Source organism: Oreochromis niloticus, linkage group LG22 (assembly GCF_001858045.2).
Source record: "Oreochromis niloticus isolate F11D_XX linkage group LG22, O_niloticus_UMD_NMBU, whole genome shotgun sequence".
Classification (NCBI taxonomy): domain Eukaryota; kingdom Metazoa; phylum Chordata; class Actinopteri; order Cichliformes; family Cichlidae; genus Oreochromis; species Oreochromis niloticus.
In genome coordinates this window covers 15,484,670-15,502,041 of record NC_031985.2, presented here as the reverse complement: position 1 = coordinate 15,502,041, position 17,372 = coordinate 15,484,670, and the positions used below count along the sequence as shown (strand labels likewise).

The 17,372-nt window shown below is 40.2% G+C and overlaps 2 protein-coding genes across 6 annotated transcripts; one reads left to right on the top strand and one right to left on the bottom strand.

Annotated features, from left to right (window-relative positions):
• Positions 1-2: 2 nt before the first annotated feature.
• On the top strand, positions 3-4,879 carry nelfe (negative elongation factor complex member E). 2 transcript variants are annotated; one of them, XM_003447159.5, is made up of 11 exons: positions 3-153; positions 439-524; positions 751-820; positions 1,166-1,311; positions 1,438-1,512; positions 2,012-2,049; positions 2,141-2,424; positions 3,383-3,527; positions 3,651-3,705; positions 4,345-4,447; positions 4,546-4,879. In XM_003447159.5, exons 2-11 carry the CDS (start codon positions 450-452, stop codon positions 4,623-4,625), a joined length of 1,071 nt encoding a protein of 356 aa, XP_003447207.1. In that variant the 5' UTR covers positions 3-153; positions 439-449; the 3' UTR covers positions 4,626-4,879. The 2 variants fall into 2 exon arrangements, with proteins under 2 accessions (XP_003447207.1, XP_005452758.1); XM_005452701.4 differs by having other exon boundaries at positions 143-281.
• Positions 4,880-5,187: 308 nt separating this feature from the next.
• On the bottom strand, positions 5,188-17,340 carry LOC100697340 (zinc finger and BTB domain-containing protein 12). 4 transcript variants are annotated; one of them, XM_005452705.4, is made up of 6 exons: positions 17,028-17,327; positions 14,217-14,262; positions 12,403-12,609; positions 12,126-12,320; positions 9,558-9,764; positions 5,188-6,766 (listed from the first exon to the last, which is right to left on the bottom strand). In XM_005452705.4, the coding sequence occupies exons 3-6, from the start codon at positions 12,604-12,606 to the stop codon at positions 5,669-5,671; spliced, it is 1,704 nt and encodes a 567-aa protein (XP_005452762.1). In that variant the 5' UTR covers positions 12,607-12,609; positions 14,217-14,262; positions 17,028-17,327; the 3' UTR covers positions 5,188-5,668. The 4 variants fall into 4 exon arrangements, with proteins under 4 accessions (XP_005452762.1, XP_005452763.1, XP_003447264.1 ...); XM_005452706.4 differs by lacking the exon at positions 17,028-17,327 and adding an exon at positions 16,807-16,979; XM_003447216.4 differs by lacking the exon at positions 14,217-14,262 and having other exon boundaries at positions 17,028-17,340.
• Between the last annotated feature and the right edge of the window lie 32 nt (positions 17,341-17,372).

Sequence of the window (17,372 nt, the reverse complement as noted above, 5' to 3'; positions counted from 1 at the left end):
ATAAGTTAGACATATCGTTTTCTCTGTTTTTTAAAATAATATTATAAACTTTTTTGCAAAAACAAACAAAAAAAAAAAACCATCAAGAGAACAACGTCACATTCACGCGTCGGCGTTATTCTTCCTATTAGCCATTGCAACTGTTTGAAGCTGGTAAGCGATTAAAACAGATTCAAATAATGGACATTTGTTTTTTATAGCTCCTGTAGGACTTCACTGGTATCTTGATATCGAGGTAGACTTCGGGTTTACACCCTGTCTGGATTGAGTGAACAGTTTAGGTATTTTATCTGAAAGAAGTCGTGTTGTGGTTTCTGGCTAATTAGCTTGTGGCCAGCTGCTGGTGGTAAATCAATAGGGGAATCCGTTATTTTTTGTTTACCTTTCTTAAAATATTATTTTGTTTTCTTTCATTAAAACATGTTTTCTGCATTTTAGTGATTGCCATCATGGTTGTGTTTCCGAGCTCGCTGACGGAGGAAGAGGAGGCTTTACAAAAGAAATATGCTAAACTCAAGAAAAAGGTATGTAAGGTGAAACTCAATGGTCTTTTTGGTCTGTACTAATTGTGGAACATTGCAAACAGGAAACCATCCCTTTTTCATAATATAAGCTTCCTCTTAGCTACACTGTACAGAGATCTAACATTTCATCCCGCTTCCATCTCGAAGACACACGTGAATATGTAAAATAGTTACACTGAAGACTAAAATAAAGATTTGTGTGTTCACTTTTTACCTCTCTGTTCAGAAAAAGGCACTGGTTGCCTTGAAAAAGCAGAGTTCAACCAACCAGACAAACCAGAGTGGCTTGAAACGGAGTAAGTGCATATAATTCACTATAAATCATCATGTTAACCACTGGATTTTTTTTTTTTTTTTGACTCAATCACTCTAACTCTGATCTTGCTTATAATAAGGCTTTAATAAAAGTAAACATCAACATTAGAATCTGAAGCACCAGCAACTAACTGGAAAAATCTGACTTGTCATATATGGGACTCATAAAAATCATGTAAAATTTAAACATAACACCAGTAGAATATTTGATCTAATCTAAGACATGTATTTTTTATTATTGTTCATTGGAGTGGCTTGATTCAAACACTGGTTGCACTGTTATTTACTTTTCTTTTTTGTGTGTGTGTTTCTTTTCTTTGTCAAAGCACTGTCAGACCAGCCTGTTGTTGACACTGCAACAGCAACAGAACAAGCAAAGATGCTCATCAAGTCAGGGGCCATCAGTGCTATTAAATCTGAGAATAAAAACTCTGGATTTAAAAGGTCTCGAATGCTGGAAATTAAGCTCAAGGTGGGATGTTGGTAAATATATTGCATGACCTGTAATTCTTATTTCTGGCATTTACGAGCAGTTGTGAAATTATTATTAAACTCTCCTCCTCACATGTGGTTGATGTTTGCTCTTCATGTCTCACAGGACCCCGAAAAAGGCCCAGTTCCTGCTTTCTTACCATTCCAAAGGAGTGTCTCGACAGATGAAGACCAGCCTGAGGTATAATACAGGACATTAAGCATTGCTTTACCACTTTGTTTCATTTGATCTCCTTTCTACATTGCTCTGTCTATAGCAGGGGTCCCAAATCCCAGTCCACGAGGGCCGGTGTCCCTGCAGGTTTTAGATGTGTCCTTGATCCATACCAGCTGATTTAAATGGATAAATTACATTCTCAACATGTCTTGAAGTTCTCCATAGGGCTGGTAATGAACTAATCATGTGATTCAGGTGTGTTGACCCAGGGTGAGATCTAAAAACCTGCAGGGACACCGGCCCTCGTGGACTGGGATTGGGGACCCCTGATCTATAGCTTTGTGTTTCAAGTTGCACTAATTTCTGATTAAAGTTGCACACATTCAATCTAGGATTTATAAATCGCTTGTAGTTACAAGAGACAGAAATTACACACATTTCCAAGTCTAAACAGCAGCTCAGCAAATGTTCTGAACAGATTCTGTTAAATTTAATATTATCATATTTTTTTGGTTTCTTCTAGTCTGGAAAAAGAGCCCACAGGAAGTCTCTGTATGAGAGGTAATTTCCAAATCCATAATGAACAGCATGTTTAATATGCCAAAATTCTGTATCTGTGGGTCAAAATTGGTTTCCTTGTTTTCTGCTGCAGCTTTGTTAGTTCAAGCGACCGATACCGGGATGAGGACGAAGGAGGCAGCATGTCATCCAGCCGGGACATGGAGAGAGACAGAGAGCGCGAGCGGGAGCGGGAGCGGGACCGGGACCGAGATCTGGATAGAGAGCGGGATAGGGAGAGAGACAGAGAACGGGACAGAGATCGAGACCGAGGCAGGGAAAGAGACAGGGAACGGGAACGGGAACGAGACAGAGACCGAAGCCGAGACAGGGATCGAGACCGGGAAAGGGATAGAGACAGAGATGGACCCTTCAGACGTAAGTAACCATTTTCTGTCATGTGAACTTTAGACCTAATGTTTGCCTCTTTGCATTTTTATTTCCCCATCTTCAGAAAAAAATCAGATAAGAAAAATAAAGAGATGTGGTTGGCCAAGGCTTGCTTATCCTTTGTAATGTACTATGTCAAGAGTTTACAAATTCATCCTTGACCTAGTCTACTTATTTCTAATCTTATTGACAGGTGTCAAAAGGTCAAAACCAAATTAGAGGTTAAGAAATTTTAAGGCTGATTGCCTTACGGACGAAACACTGACCAGTTCTAACCGAAGTAACCGAAGATTATGAACATGCTGTCAGAGAAACCTGTTGGAAGATACAAGAAGAGAAAAGATGTGTTAATATAATAGTGAAGGAGAGGGTAGGTGCTCAGTGGGAGGTCCCCAAGTAGCCTTGGGCTTTAAAAACTGAGGGATTGTTCAAAATCACCTGATCCAGACCTGAGCATAAACTAATCTGGTCTGCATTTTCTCGAGCCAGTGAAGAGAAGCTAAATGGAGAGTAATATGATCTCTCTCAGATTCCTGTCACTGCTCTTGCTACAGTGTTTTGGATCATCATTCTTTTCAAAGTGGTTATTTGATGCTCTTAAAGAGGTTTCCACTGTGATATTCTTAAAAGATCCAAAAATAGCCCTGGTTTGTGTACTTCTAGAAAGCTTTGTGGGAACAGCTTTGCTACAAATCCGATTATTGGCAGTTATAAAGTGGAATTAGTTTGTTGAAACGTGTTGACCAAAAAGTACATGTTAATACAATGAAGTCACTTATTCTGTACACAGTGCTGCTGCCATACTTCAGCAGTAATTTTTATCTTATTTTTATCTTAATTTTTCTGTAATACTTATGGAAGAATAAAATTTTGAAAAAACAAGCTACATTAAAAAAAAAAAAAATGCTGGTTATGATTTGTCCCTGTCTGCTTTTTTCACTCTCAGGGTCAGACTCGTACCCAGAGCGCAGAGGAGTGCGAAAGGGGAATACCGTTTACGTTTATGGCTCTGGGCTCGGCGAGGACAGCCTGCGCTCGGCTTTCTCTCAACACGGAAACATCATCGATCTCTCGATGGACAACCCACGCAAGTAAGGAGGCTTTAAACAAAACTGTGTGCTCATAAGTGTCGTTTCTGCCTGCAATTTCATGCAGTAATACAACTAGTGTGATGATGATTTATTCTTCCTTTTCTGTTTTGTTCTTCTGTCCAGTTGTGCATTTATCACATTTGAGAAGATGGAGTCTGCAGACCAGGCTGTTGCTGAGGTTGGTGCTATCTTTCTTTCTGCCAGCCAGCTGTTATGTCTTTTTTTTCGGGTATTGATTTGGTGAATGTTAAGATATTCCGTGCAATCAGTAACAATTTCGTGTCCCATTGATTACAAATTATTGTGTGTGTGTGTGTATATATCAGGCAAAGGTGTACCACAATAAGACTTCACATCTTCTTTGATTAGGTGCATGGTGAGCATGATCCCTCGAGTTGGCATAACGTTATCATACTGTGGCCCATTAAAATGATTAAAGAATTTGGAAACTCCTTCAAGGGACAGTTATCTTGTTCAGTTGAATACAAGCAGCTCAGGGAGGACAGTATATCTTCCAGCTAACAGGGTGGTCTCAATACTGATTACTGCTTGGCTTCTGAAATGAGCAACTTCAGTCCAAGAAATCATCCAAAAAATCCAATTATTAATTTAAAGGGGGAAAAAAGTAAATATGACTCTTTGGTATGTCCACAAACACACAGGCGTTTTGCCCTTGTGGCCTTCATCAGAGCACAATAATGACTCCTTGCCATTCATTTATATACCAGAAGACATGCTGTAGTTTTACAGGCGCCTGGTTTATTTCTACACAGCAGACACACGGGCTGAACTGGCTTTGCTGGTTTTTGTTTCACAGTTGAATGGAACCACAGTGGGAGACGTTCACATCAAAGTCAGCATCGCCAGGAAGCAGCCGATGCTGGACGCTGCCACTGGCAAATCTGTGTGGGCTTCACTGGGTAAATACAGCACTCGTATTGTGCGTTTAGACACTGATCAAACAGCTTGTGTGTCTGCACAGCGTGGATTAACCGTCACCCCCATCTTTCTTTTACAGCCGTGCAGAACAGCACTAAAGGCTCCTACCGGGACAAGAGGAACCAAGTGGTGTACAGTGAAGATCTTTTCCTGGGATGAAAAGTCCATGTTTTTGTTGCTCTGTTTCTGAGCTGCTAACCTGCTGCATGTGCTTTGCAGAAGACATGAAAGATTATCAGTAGCCTTTTTGATCAGAGCATTGTAGTTACCCTAGGCTGGATGTAATGCTACGTGTGCAGCTTTGCATGGGAAACTACACATCTGAGCTCAAAAAGTAAAAGAATTGTATTTGTGAATGTTTTCTTTTGTGTAGGTCACTCATATTCATATTAAAAAAAATGACTTCTGATTTATATATTAAACGACTCAGTTTTGACTCTAAAAATACCTTCTAGAAAGAAACATATTGTCTTCTGAGATGTGCCCTCCTATCTTGGAAAAAAGTAGGCTCATTATCCTCATTGTCAGCTCCATGTTTTCTATTCTTGGACTCTTCTGGAGTAGAATCATATGAATCTAACCCTTATCAACCATTCAGCTCATGCTTTACAATAAGCTAGTTTAGCTCCTGTCCTTCAAATCTCTTCTGATTGGCTACTCCTTGCAAAAAGAAGGTGTTGGTGGAACTTTAGTGGAGTAACAGTTACTCGAAACAGAGAAGTTTCTCTCTAGCTGTTTTATTTACACTCATTCACAGAGTTTTGACTTGCAGTCAGTCACTGCGCTGACTCCACGTACAACATATTCAAGTTGAAGACTGCAGTTTTGAGTCAAAAACAATGTTAAAATGAACACTTTACACAGTAGGAAAAGCACAAGTGTGAATAATAAAAAATATGGACGGTTAAAATTTCCTCTGCTTTGGCTTCAGGGTCCTGGTATTGTTCATGCAGACTCACTGTCACAAACAGAGCCATCAGATATTTTTATACCAGTGTTTTACTATAATGTCAAGTAACATTTTTCTTCCTTTTTACTAAAAAAAAAAAAGCTATGTGAAAGGTCTTTTATTTGGCAGCCAGAATGTAAAGGCATTTATTTTTTAGCACACACTTAATTTCCACATTGTGTTGACACTGATCATATGAAGTCCAACTGTAACTGCAACAAGCCATCAAGCCTGAAGTCTGTAACAAGACTTATCACTCAGTAACCAGACATTCTTGCTCCTCCTCTCGTATTCTCCCAGCTGCTCCTCTTGCTCTCTCCCTCTCCTCCTGCTCGTGTAGGGAGTTCTGCCCCGTGGTTTTGCCGTGCTGCTCCTTCAGGTGCCGACGTAAGGCAGGCTTGTGGGCAAAGCGGGCGTGGCAGTAAGCGCAGCGATGAGGTCGCTCGCCACTGTGGAGGTTCATGTGGTCTATCAGAGTGGATTTTTGGGTGAACGTCTTGTAGCATAGGGGACACTGGTGCGTTTTGCCGGCCCCTCTGTGCACGGCCATGTGCCGGGTGAGGTTCGTAGAGTGGTGGAAGTGCTTCCCGCAGCAGGGGCAGGCATAAAGCAGGTGAGTGGAGCGGGAGTGGATTGCAAGGGAGTGGGCTGAAGGGAAAGTCATGTTGCAGTGCTCGCAGATTACAGGGCCAGCTACACTGGAAGTAGACCCCACCACGGCAACCGACTCATCGCTGCCTTCGTTTGTTCCAACAGTCGTCAACCCTGAACTCCCTTCACCAGCACCACAAGGAGACTCTTCTAGGGAGAACTGGTTAAGACTGTTAGCGGGTATCGGTGAAACCTTTTCCCCCTGTGCGCTGCCCATGCTGAAGTCCAACTCTGGGATCTCAACTGTGACAATATTTCTTGATGCCCTCAGTCCTTCTTGGCTGTAGTCCAGGCCAAAGCCACCTCCGGCAGATGTAAAATACCAGAGATCCTGGTGTTGGGTGATGCCTGAAGGTCTTTTCTCTTGAGATGACACCCACCTTTTTCTTTTTAAACCCCTCCCCCGTCCCCTTCCTCTGCTGTGGCCAATATTAGTCTCGGAGATTCTTCGACTTAGAGCGCGGAGACTTTCTACTGAAAACTCTCCAGAACTGAGACCTGCTGGATTCAAGTCATACTCGCCGCTTTCTCCAATCACAACTTCTTCTGTCTCTGAGAAGTTGGCACCTTGAGGTACCTCAGAGGGAGCTCCTTTTTCCTCCCCCCTGTCTCTGTCAGGGTGCTCATTTTCAGAAATATACACTCTTAACATATTGTAGTTCTCCTGTCTGGCCTCTTCATCCTCATCTGATGCATTGACCTGTAAGAGAAGTGCAGACTTAGTGAGGTGACTAAGGCTACAACTAAAGATGCCTGGAAACTACTAGAAAACAGGAAAAAAAGAATACCCATCAAAATACCCATGTGTCTGCTTCAAACTGCTTACTCCAACCAAGAGCCAGTATATGAAGGTTTTTCCTCTTTCCTTTTAACACTACTCCCATAAAGACGACATCTGACGACCTGCCCAGTACACTTGATGAGTTTTTTCAGGATTTTTCTTGTTATTTCAAAAGCGTATTCTTTGCTTGAATAAATTAAATACCACTTTAGAAAAATAGGACACATGAGCAAAGGCTTCGGTAAATTGTGAGGATTTTTTTTTGTCATTACCCTTGAGGCCTTTTCCAGCTCTATTCATTAGGAGGGACACCTCTGCAACCTTCATCTCCTTAATTGGAACACATGGCTCCAAGTAGCTTTAAGAGAAGCTGTTAGGACTGAAGTTCACTGACTTTTTCCAGGCTGCACTGTGAGTGATTAATCAGGGGGTTAACATTGTAGCAGATACCAGAGGCCAAAACTGCTCCATCTCACAGGCTAACATTCCCCATGCTCAGCCTAAACCCGACCTCTGACCCTAAACTATAAAAGTGACAAACTAAACATTAAACATGTGCAAGAAGAACCTTTTCGTCTCCTTACAGAGCGCTCTGTCACGGTGAGTTATGACAGATTTTGGCAGGACTGTGCAGAACCAACAGGAAAGAAAGTTCAACCAAAGGATCATTTGTACAACTGAAAAATCAGAAACTAGGGCTGCAACGATACCAATTTTTTCAAACCGATCCGATACCGATACTTGGATCTGAGTACTTGCCGATACCGAGTACAAAAACCGATACTTCTACCACACACAAGTTAAACTTAACCAGTAGTAAAGAAACGACCCCAGACAACTCTTTAACACAAACGAAACGTTTACTGAACGTAAGGGCAGGGACAAATACTGTACAACACATCCCTTTTTTAAACTCAAATGATATTCCAATTCCTTAACCAAATGAAATACACTGTATAAATGAAATAATTCCCTTTCAAATTATATTAAACAACCCAACTTATGTTATCACCTTTTGGTAAGTGACTCACTAATATACACTCCAAAACACGTTATATAAATCCACTAAACATACAATATTCACACATGGGCCCCACACACACTCACATTCACACTTGTTGCAGGCCTGTTTGCTGCTCACGCCGGACGATGGAGAAAAATCCTCTTCTCCCCAGTAAGAGCACAAAAGTCTGACTTACAGTTCCGTTGCTCGGTAGGTCGCCATTCACCAGTCCCACACTAAATCCACTCCCTGCGGACCCGATGCTGTCTCTGCTACAGCGCGTTAGCCAGTCACTGTCCAGCTCTCCGACAGTCCTGCCTCCGTGGCGCAACCAAGCAGTCCGGGCTAGCCTTTAGCCTCGGCGGTCATGGCTGGAAACACAGTTTTCCACGGTGGTGCGACCGTTGAAACAAAAAGTCACTTCACCCACACTCTGTTGCGAAGCTCTCACACGGTTAGCTTTCTAGTCACACACTCTTTTGTGCTAGTTAACCTCAGTAAAACTAGCCGAGTCTCTCACTTTGGTTCAGCTAAGCTCGTGCATCTCTCCATGCCGTTCTCTTCTGTGAACTGTGAACACCTTATGTGGCGTTCAAGTCCATGGGAATTATGAGTATCTACTCCCAAATTCCCATCCGGGCTACATAAGTATCGGTTCATGGTATCGGTTGACTTTTACGAGTACGAGTACGCACACATTTTACAGTATCGGCCCCGATACCCGATACCAGTATCGGGATCGGTGCATCTCTATCAGAAACTACAGCATGTTCTTTAGGATACAGAAATGACCACAAATATCATTTTTATTCTATTTTGAGTAAAAAAAAATGAACTGCCATCCTATTCCAATCTAATTTCCTATACCCACTCCTCACGGAGACATTTCTTCTGAGTCTGCATCCCCTCTGAGGAGACAGCTCCCCATGTCTCCACCATAAATCTGTACACACACCAGAAACAGAGCAACACTGTATTGTCCTAACTGAAAAAGAACAGCGTTCAAATATATATAAAGAGTGTTTGTAACCCAAATTATTTTTCAGAAAATGCTACAGTCAGGATAATTGACAGTATGATCTTTAATCCGTTAACCAATGCTAGAATAAGAACTACATTTTTTGAATTACAAATAAACTACACTTTATTTTATTTTGTACAGAAATGAACTAAAATAAAAAAAATATACAGGAAATGTGTAAACTAGCCTAGAGGCTTTGGTACATGAGTCCCAGTCTTTGATGTCACGTCTCCCATGCAGCTCTGTCGCCGACAGCATTTAGAAGCAGAGCTCTTCTTAGCCGGCAAGGCGTCTTATTTTGAAAATTGACAGTGTTCTCTATGCAGTTTCTCTGTCTGATTTCCTGTCCACAAAAGGCCCCTATATGACAATTCAAATTCCCTAAAAGAAACACTGAAAGCAATAAAAACTAAACTGAAATGCACAAACCTACCCAGGAAGTGAACTGAAACCAAACTCAACTGAAAAATAAATAAATAAAAACAAATGAAAAATGTAAAACTAATGGGCTGCATATATCCTCGTCATTGAGTAATAATGTTAGAAATTGTGTTATGATCGACTTTAAAGTATCCTTAAAATGAATCTTTTTCCTTACTCAAAGAAAAGTCAGTTATTATTTTCCCAGACATCATGACAACATCCTATGCACAAATGATCTAAAATGTTATTAGAAAAAGAAATACCTTAATGCAGCCCTCATCCAGTGCAGCACTGTCATCATGCAGCTGACTGCTTCCCTGAGCAGACAATTCGCCATTGCTCTCCTCCACCGAGCGCACTACGGGGCTGTGGGAGTGCACAGGGGAAGGCTGCCTAGGTGGAGGTGATGCGACTGAATGGACACTGCCGCTGACGATCACCGGCCTGGTCTCAGTTTCCACTGTGGGCATCTAGAAAAAGGATCAAATTTGGATGTTTTACGCTGATGTCAGCATTGTTAATATTGAAATCTCCTGTAGCATATTTTATATCCTACAGTAGGTTATGTATATCCTATAGGAAATTTATATTTTTTGTGTCATTGTCAAATCGGTTTCTTGACGTAAAACTCACTGTTGCAAACAGGGGCAGCACTAATGGGATCCCCCTTAAACTGATTTTTAGTTTTAGTGTCCTTATTTTCCTCTAAGTTAACGATTCTGTCACTAGTTACTAGAGATGGCACGATACCACTTTTTTTATGTCCGATACCGATACCGATATCATAAATTTGGATATCTGCCGATACCGATATGAATCCGATATAGTGTGTTTTTTAATCAATAAAACTGTTTTTTTTAATATCTTGCTGCATTTTGTATACGTTCATACTCAAGTTTAAATAAACAACAACACTAAAGCTATTCTGTTATACCTGTATGTAAAAAATACACTGCACCCAAAATATTTCATAGTTCAGCAACACTGATCAAGAATAATTAAATAGATTCAACATCTTTCTTCAACAGAATTGCAGAATTCACAGATGGTACTTTCCCAAAGGAAAAAGTACTATAGCTTACTAGGGTATATAGACTTAACAGTTACTATATACAGTAATGGACTTCTATACATTTTACATCAGATTAAAACTTTGGGTGTAATATTCAGATAATTATTTATTAAAAGCTAGACATTTTAAATGTGAATAAGAAAGAAAAGTATGTCTTTGTGCCCCCTTTTCCCTGTTCATGCCCTATCAGCCCCCCTGGCTAAACTTTGCTAGATCCGCCCCTGCACAGTTACCAGCTGTCAGCTACATAGAAAACGCTCCTGGTGTAGAAACTAATATTAAATAAATTCTAACAACAGCTTATCAAGCTTAAACGTGCTGCTGTTGTTCAGCCGCTGGTTTCCTCTTTCTGGTGCAAAGTGGGCCAAAAACAAAGAGAGACGGACTCGCAACAGAAAAGCCGATCAGCTGATCATTAAGCAGTTTCAAGATTGAAGTAGCAGCAGGAGAGGGAGAGAGAGAGAAGAGGCAGTCGCTCCATGTATCGGTTGTTAAGCTTAACGTGGGAATGCTTTACTAACATTCAGAGATGAACTTACACACTTGCTTTACTTCTCTCTGGGATAACTTCCTCGGAGATGAAATGCTGGTTTGGTAGCGAGGCTACAAATACACACAGCTGCTCTATCACATGACACATACTGCTGCAACGTGCTACGGTTATGAGCCGAGTTACGCCGTGTCGCAAGTTTTGTGAGCTGCTTTTTTGATATTTAATGGATCGGATTACATTTTTTATTTCTCGCCGATATCCGATCCAGTAATTTAGGTCAGTCGGTCCATCTCTACTAGTTACCTAACATAAACTAATGTAGGTCTATCAGCCCCATCCAACCAACCAACCACATGACGTCATGTTTCGTACTGACAGAAGATGGCGCTAAACGTGTTTTTAAAATTTTAAGCACTTATTTCTTAAATCCAGCTTCACAGACAGTTTTACATCTATGTCGCATTTTGAGACCAGCGCCTGTAAATTAGGCTTTATATGTGTAACGTTTCATGTCCCCTTTAAGATAAGCAGTGTGTGATTTGGCAAAAATGTATGGCGTCACTGTGATGAAAAAGGGCGTTGTGTTATAAAAATAAAAAGTGTGTTGTACAGCTCTCTCTGTGCTCTTTCACGTGATATACTACTCAATATAGTTGCTTGGAATTTAACCTTAGGTGCTTACAATGACACTCAAGGTTAAATGTTAACCCAATCTAGGTACTCATGTCCCCCAAGGCCTAGTATATTGCTGTGAAGTTTGATGACGACCCATTAAAAAATTGTGGGTAATGTAAAGTTTTTACTGATTTTCACATTTTGTGTGACCTTGACCTTGATATTGGCAGACAGCTATAACAGCTGAACGTGATTTTCACCTAAATTAAACAGCTCGAGCTGTTATTGGTATCTACCATCTCACAAAATTTGAAAATTATATCTTGAAAACTGTGGATGCTAGAGTGCCAAAAAGCAGAGATAAATAAACTGAACCGAGTACATACTCTCTCCCTTCGGGTGCACAAAAAAGGAAAACAGGTTTACAGAAAATCTTGTAAAACTTTATCATTCTAAGTTTTGCAAGTGCTGAGAATGTGCACACAGCTTAGGGTGAAAAAGGTGCAAGATTTCCAGTTGAAAAACCTGTAATCAGAAAATAAAAAAATTATAGTTGGACTGCTTTACGTGCTAAATTACTAAATAAATATTAATAATTAAACTCCAGGTAAGAAAGCAGGAAGAAATATAATTTAATCTTTACTGACTGACCTTCAATGGACCGGGGTTCTTCAGCTGCACATATTTCTCCAGAGCTCCTCTGCAGCGCTCTACAATGTGCTCCATCTGAAGGTAGCTGGCAGCCGTCAGGTAGTTTACGATCTCCTCTGGCTTGAACTGCAGGATACCAGTGTAGCAAGACTGAAGCAGATCACACACCACTGTGGAGCTGTACAGCATTGACACCTGGAGAAAAATCAGGAACACAGAAGAGCTTCATTTACTCTGAATAGGAGCCATAATGGCACGTGTGCTGACGTCGGCCTACCTGAAGCCTGGACGACGGGTTGAGGAGGAACTGATCTCTCAGGAAGGGTGAGCAGGCAGCCAGCACCACCTTATGTCCCCTGAACGTCTGGTTGTTACTGGCCACGATAGTGATGTCGCAGAAATGCTGGCGAAATCTCAGTGAATTCATGTGCTTCAGGGTCATGTCCCCATGTCCCGGGAGCCGGAAACACACCAACTCCATCTTCTGAGGAGAAACAAGAATCTGTAGGTGATTTCACTTCTTTAAATACGTACAGGTGAGCCTTTCATAAAAGATTAACAACACAAATCACTTATTAGACTCCCACAGTGTAATGTGATGAGGGTTTAAGAAAGGATATCATATCACAGGTTTGTATTCTGTTTATACTCAAGTGTCCACACTACAAGGTCAATGCTGGGAGCAAAGATTTGGAAACCGAAATCCCAGCAGAGGATTTCGGTTTCCAGCTTGTGCTGGAGTTCTCACTGTGCCAGCAAACACATGCCTCAGATTACTCCTATTATTTGTTAATGTGAGCATATATATATATGTACTAAATGCACAGAGGTTAAAAGGAAGATGATTCAATGGATTTCACAGAAAGATTAAAACTTTTTTACTTATCTAATCTGCCAATCATATAGCAGAAACTAAACACATTTAGACATGTAGAAATGGTCAACACACTTTAGTAAAGTTCAAATTGAGCATCAGAATGGGAAGAAAGGTGATTTAAGTGACTTTGAATGTGTCATGGCTGTGGGTGCCAGACAGGCTGGTTTTGGGAAAATCCCAGTAGATCAGCAACAAGCTCACAGGAAGGCAACAGTAAATCAAATAATGTTACAACCAAGGTATACAGAAGAGCACCTGTGAACAAACATGCCAAACCTCGAAGCAGCAGACCACACTGAGTGCCAAAAATGGAAAACAGAAGATTTGAAAAATGCTGCCTGGCCTTTTGAGTCTTGATCTCTGGATTTGGATGGTAGGTAACAATTTTGTATAAACATGAAGGCATGGATCTATACTGCTTGCCCTTCGGGGTTATCGTCTCCTGCACCTCTGATCTGGCCTCAGCCCAGCTGCTTTTTATGATAACTTCCTGACAGACACTTGCATTGCTCGCTCTTTCAACCTAACTGGATATCCTTCAATACTTTTAAGTAATCAGGTAAAGTCTATGGTTTTTTTTAATGTGCCTGTTCCCGGAAACTTTTCTCTGACTTCAAAGACACACTCATTAAAGATGCTCTTTTATATTGCTGGCTTTATTATTGGATAGCTGAAATGTGATCCAATTATAGGAGTATTTTATGTATTTTTTTTTTCTAAATAAAATATAGACTGGCTTTTTCTGCAGATATTTTGTTTATAGAGAACTGACAGTGACAAAAAGCATTTCCTTCAGCTGCACATTTCATAAAATTCACACACACCTTCGGGTCTCAAAGTGTGTAACAAATGTGGAAAGTGTTACAGATAATGAGATCAAACAAGGACAACGCAATACTGCCTATTGCCTAATAAAGGAAGCTTCCTAAAAAGAACAAAGCGCTGCAGAACAGGAATCAGCTGATGGTTTGTTTGAATAACAAATCTTTAAAGGGGAAATGAAACGAAGACATCAAAGTGGTGATTGTTAATCATCTGCTCCACTGACACTAGGATTAATTATTAATCTGTTATCAAAATAATTCATTTCATTGATTGTTTTTTTGCCTAACAAAAGGCCAAACATTCTCCAATAGTGATCAGCCAGTATTTTTTCTATAGATCTTACGGTTTTTATTTAAGGTGGAAAAAAAAATAAATGTTCTGATACTTACTTGTCAATATTCCTTCTTTTGTTGGGTAACTGTTTCATGCTTAGATCTGTCATTATTGGTGTAAGAGAAAGAAATTAAAATGCCACATGACCATTAAAACCATTAATTTGGCAAATAATTGTCTGATTCATACCTTCTTATCTTCACAAAATCTAACTAATGTGAGTAAACTCCTTTTCTGTAAGACTGAGCTAACAGTTGTCAAAATGATTTATAAAATATAGTATTGTACAAAAGTCTTGAGTCTCCCCTGATTTCTTTATATTTTGCTAGGAAAATGAGAAATGGGTGCAGCGATTTATTAAAATGTATGCAAACTTCCAAGTAGGGCTGCTCAATTAATCGAATTTTAATCTCGATTACGATCTGGGTTTTCAACGATCATTAAAAATGACTGAGCCGGTTTTTAGCACCTCCCTCGTGCTTTACTCTCGCGCTGCTCCGTGTGGCAAATCGAGCGCACCTCTCTGCGTTTCGAACACGCGTCACAACAATTAAGAGGACCCGAGGGAAGCTCGAAAAGCTCGGAAAGCTAAGCAGAAGTTATTTGGAGAGAGGATAATGGCTGCTGAAGAAAGAATGCCGTTGGTTGAAAAGAGAGGTAAAACGACTTCAGTGGTGTGGAAACATTATGGGTTCGCGGAGTCAGACGTGGATCAAATATTGTGCAGTATTTTGAAGTTCACTAAACATAGATGTTTACATTTTTCATTTATTTTTTATATTGCAAACATTTGCACTGTAATCAGTATTTGCACACTATTTTATATTATTTTTGACAATCTTTAAAGCCATTATTCAATACATTGTTATTGTTAAATAAATATCGTCAAATAATCGAGATCTCAATTTCAGTGAAAATAATCGTGATTATCATTTTTGCCATAATCGAGCAGCCCTACTTCCAAGGAAATGCAATAAAAAAGGGAAAAACAGAGCTTGTACATTCTAACAAGCTTGAAAGTCAACATTTGGTAAGACCACCCTGAACTCTCTTAAGCAGGTTTTCTTGTCATTTATTTAAGTAGTCTTCAGGAATACTTCAGGCTTACTAATGGCTTCTTTACAGCCACCTACCCACTGATATAATTCCTGAACAGTAGATGAATCAACTGGGGGGTCAAATGCATCTCTCGGGTCCTCTGTCAGGTCTTTGTCGGACTTTCAGATACTGTCCAACAGCTGCAGATTGTTTTTTTTCCTTCTTTGGACCTCTGTGTCTAGCTTAATCAATTTTTAAGGACACACTGCACACCAAGCCAAGCTTTGCCAAGTCTTCAGCTAGTAACTCTTTAGGAACACCTAGTTCATGCAAAAGTACCATTTTATATCTTTGAAAGTGTTATTTTTGGTACTTTTCATAGATTCAACTAAAAAGAAACAGGAATAAATTATGTGTTAAAGCAACAGGCAGGTAACAAAATGCCTCAAGATAAAATTTTAAATTGGTTCTTTGTGAAGTTGTCTGTTATGTGTAGACACAACAATGGTTCATCCCTTAAGTTAGGAGCCTTTTTTAAATGCTCGAATGAGTCATAGGTCAGTCTTGAGTTGCTTAACAAACAGACGCAAAAAAGTCTGTCAGCAGACAGAGAGTAGCAGATAACAACAGACTCAATAAACTGAAGCCAGTAATGTTGTGGGTGTGGAGTCTCTGACAGAGGTTTCAGAAAGGAGGATACTGTCCCAGTTATGGTCAGTATTGGCCAATCCTTCACACCCTCTCCATCTTGTGCTGGACAGCCACAGGAGCTTTTTCACTCCACCATGATGGACCTCATAATCATTCCTACCTAAAGCCAACGAATATCTCTTCCTTATCACACCTCACCTATTTTCACTTGTAATACCTTGTCTATACCGTACATAATGGGGTTTAAAAAAAACTATTTAAATGTAATATTGCACTTTGGGTGCCTTTTTTTAATATACAGTTTACATTTTCTATGTTTCATGTTCATATTTTAAGTCAGCGATTCAGATTCTTCCGAAAATTCAGTCTGTCTGTCTCTCAAAATGTTCAGATACAAGGACTGGACTGAAAGTGAGTGAAAAAAAGAAGACAACATCCTAATAAATATTTTAAAGAGCATTTCAGAAAGCCCGGAGAACTATTGCTCAAGACCACTTTAATACAAATGACAAGAAAGCCTGGCTCCTATAAAGAAATAACGGGTGGCTCAAGACTTTTGCATAATACTGTCTCTCAAGATAATGACAACAAAATAAAGGATGAAAACTGGTCAATTAGCACAATAAATATGTAGATTAAGAATGCTTCTAGTGGCCAACAAAAAATAAGATCCATGGTAGCCGCAAATCAAACTGACAAAGACAATTGAAAAAAAAAAAATCAGTGTTTTTCAATTTTGGTATAACACCAACTAAGGTTAAGAGGACCTATGGGAGGAAATTATATAATGCTAGCTCACTTTAGTGACATGTTATATTAATGGAATCCACTAACTGATGTGATATAAACAGGCTAATTATATCCATGCTTATCCATGTCATGTTTAGGACTTACAGACCCTGAAAAGTTAGACTGGCTAACATTTGAGCTTGAAAAGCGGATATTAAAAAAGATTACCGTTTCGTGCGTTTCAGCAGTAGCGGAGCCTATAATAAACTAGTAAAGGTGGTTATAAGCTGACTATAACACACGTTTTTTTCCTCTTTTCATTCCAGTCCAGCTAGCTAACGTTAGCCACTCACTAACAGCTCCCTTTTCGTGTCGTCTCTTCTTCTATCCAGCAGCAGTCAAACGAACAAAACCCCCTCAGTTATTGTCAAACTTTGTCGCCTGCTCACCTTCGCCTCTCCTCTCCTTGAATGCCTTGCGGGCTCTCCAGAAAGCAAATCGGGGTTCTTTAAATGAAGTGACCATTAAATGAGGAGATGCTAGCCGAACGGGAGCGCTGTCTGTTCATTCCTCCAGACGACACCAGCTTCTGCCTGGGTTTCTGTTTACTTTTCGGCCCCTTTATTTTTTTCGGAGGGGGGTGTAGGAGGCATACCTCGTGACAACAAACACAAACCGCCCCGTATTTCGCCGCTTAGCTGACTTTGAGTCTGTTTTCGCAAGCGACTTCGCCTCGCGGTCAGCCGTAAAACGACAGCACGTACGCTGATTTCTGATCAGCGAGTTTTAAAAAA

Excerpts from the sequence above, each read along its gene's own strand:
- nelfe (XM_003447159.5), top strand. The coding sequence starts at position 450 with ATGGTTGTGTTTCCGAGCTCGCTGACGGAGGAAGAGGAGGCTTTACAA. Across the intron at positions 525-750 it reads ATGCTAAACTCAAGAAAAAG|AAAAAGGCACTGGTTGCCTT; the intron begins GTATGTAAGGTG and ends CTCTCTGTTCAG. Across the intron at positions 4,448-4,545 it reads ATCTGTGTGGGCTTCACTGG|CCGTGCAGAACAGCACTAAA; the intron begins GTAAATACAGCA and ends TTTCTTTTACAG.
- LOC100697340 (XM_003447216.4), bottom strand. The coding sequence starts at position 12,606 with ATGGAGTTGGTGTGTTTCCGGCTCCCGGGACATGGGGACATGACCCTG. Across the intron at positions 12,321-12,402 it reads ACCCGTCGTCCAGGCTTCAG|GTGTCAATGCTGTACAGCTC; the intron begins GTAGGCCGACGT and ends ATTTTTCTCCAG. Across the intron at positions 9,765-12,125 it reads AGAACCCCGGTCCATTGAAG|ATGCCCACAGTGGAAACTGA; the intron begins GTCAGTCAGTAA and ends TCCTTTTTCTAG.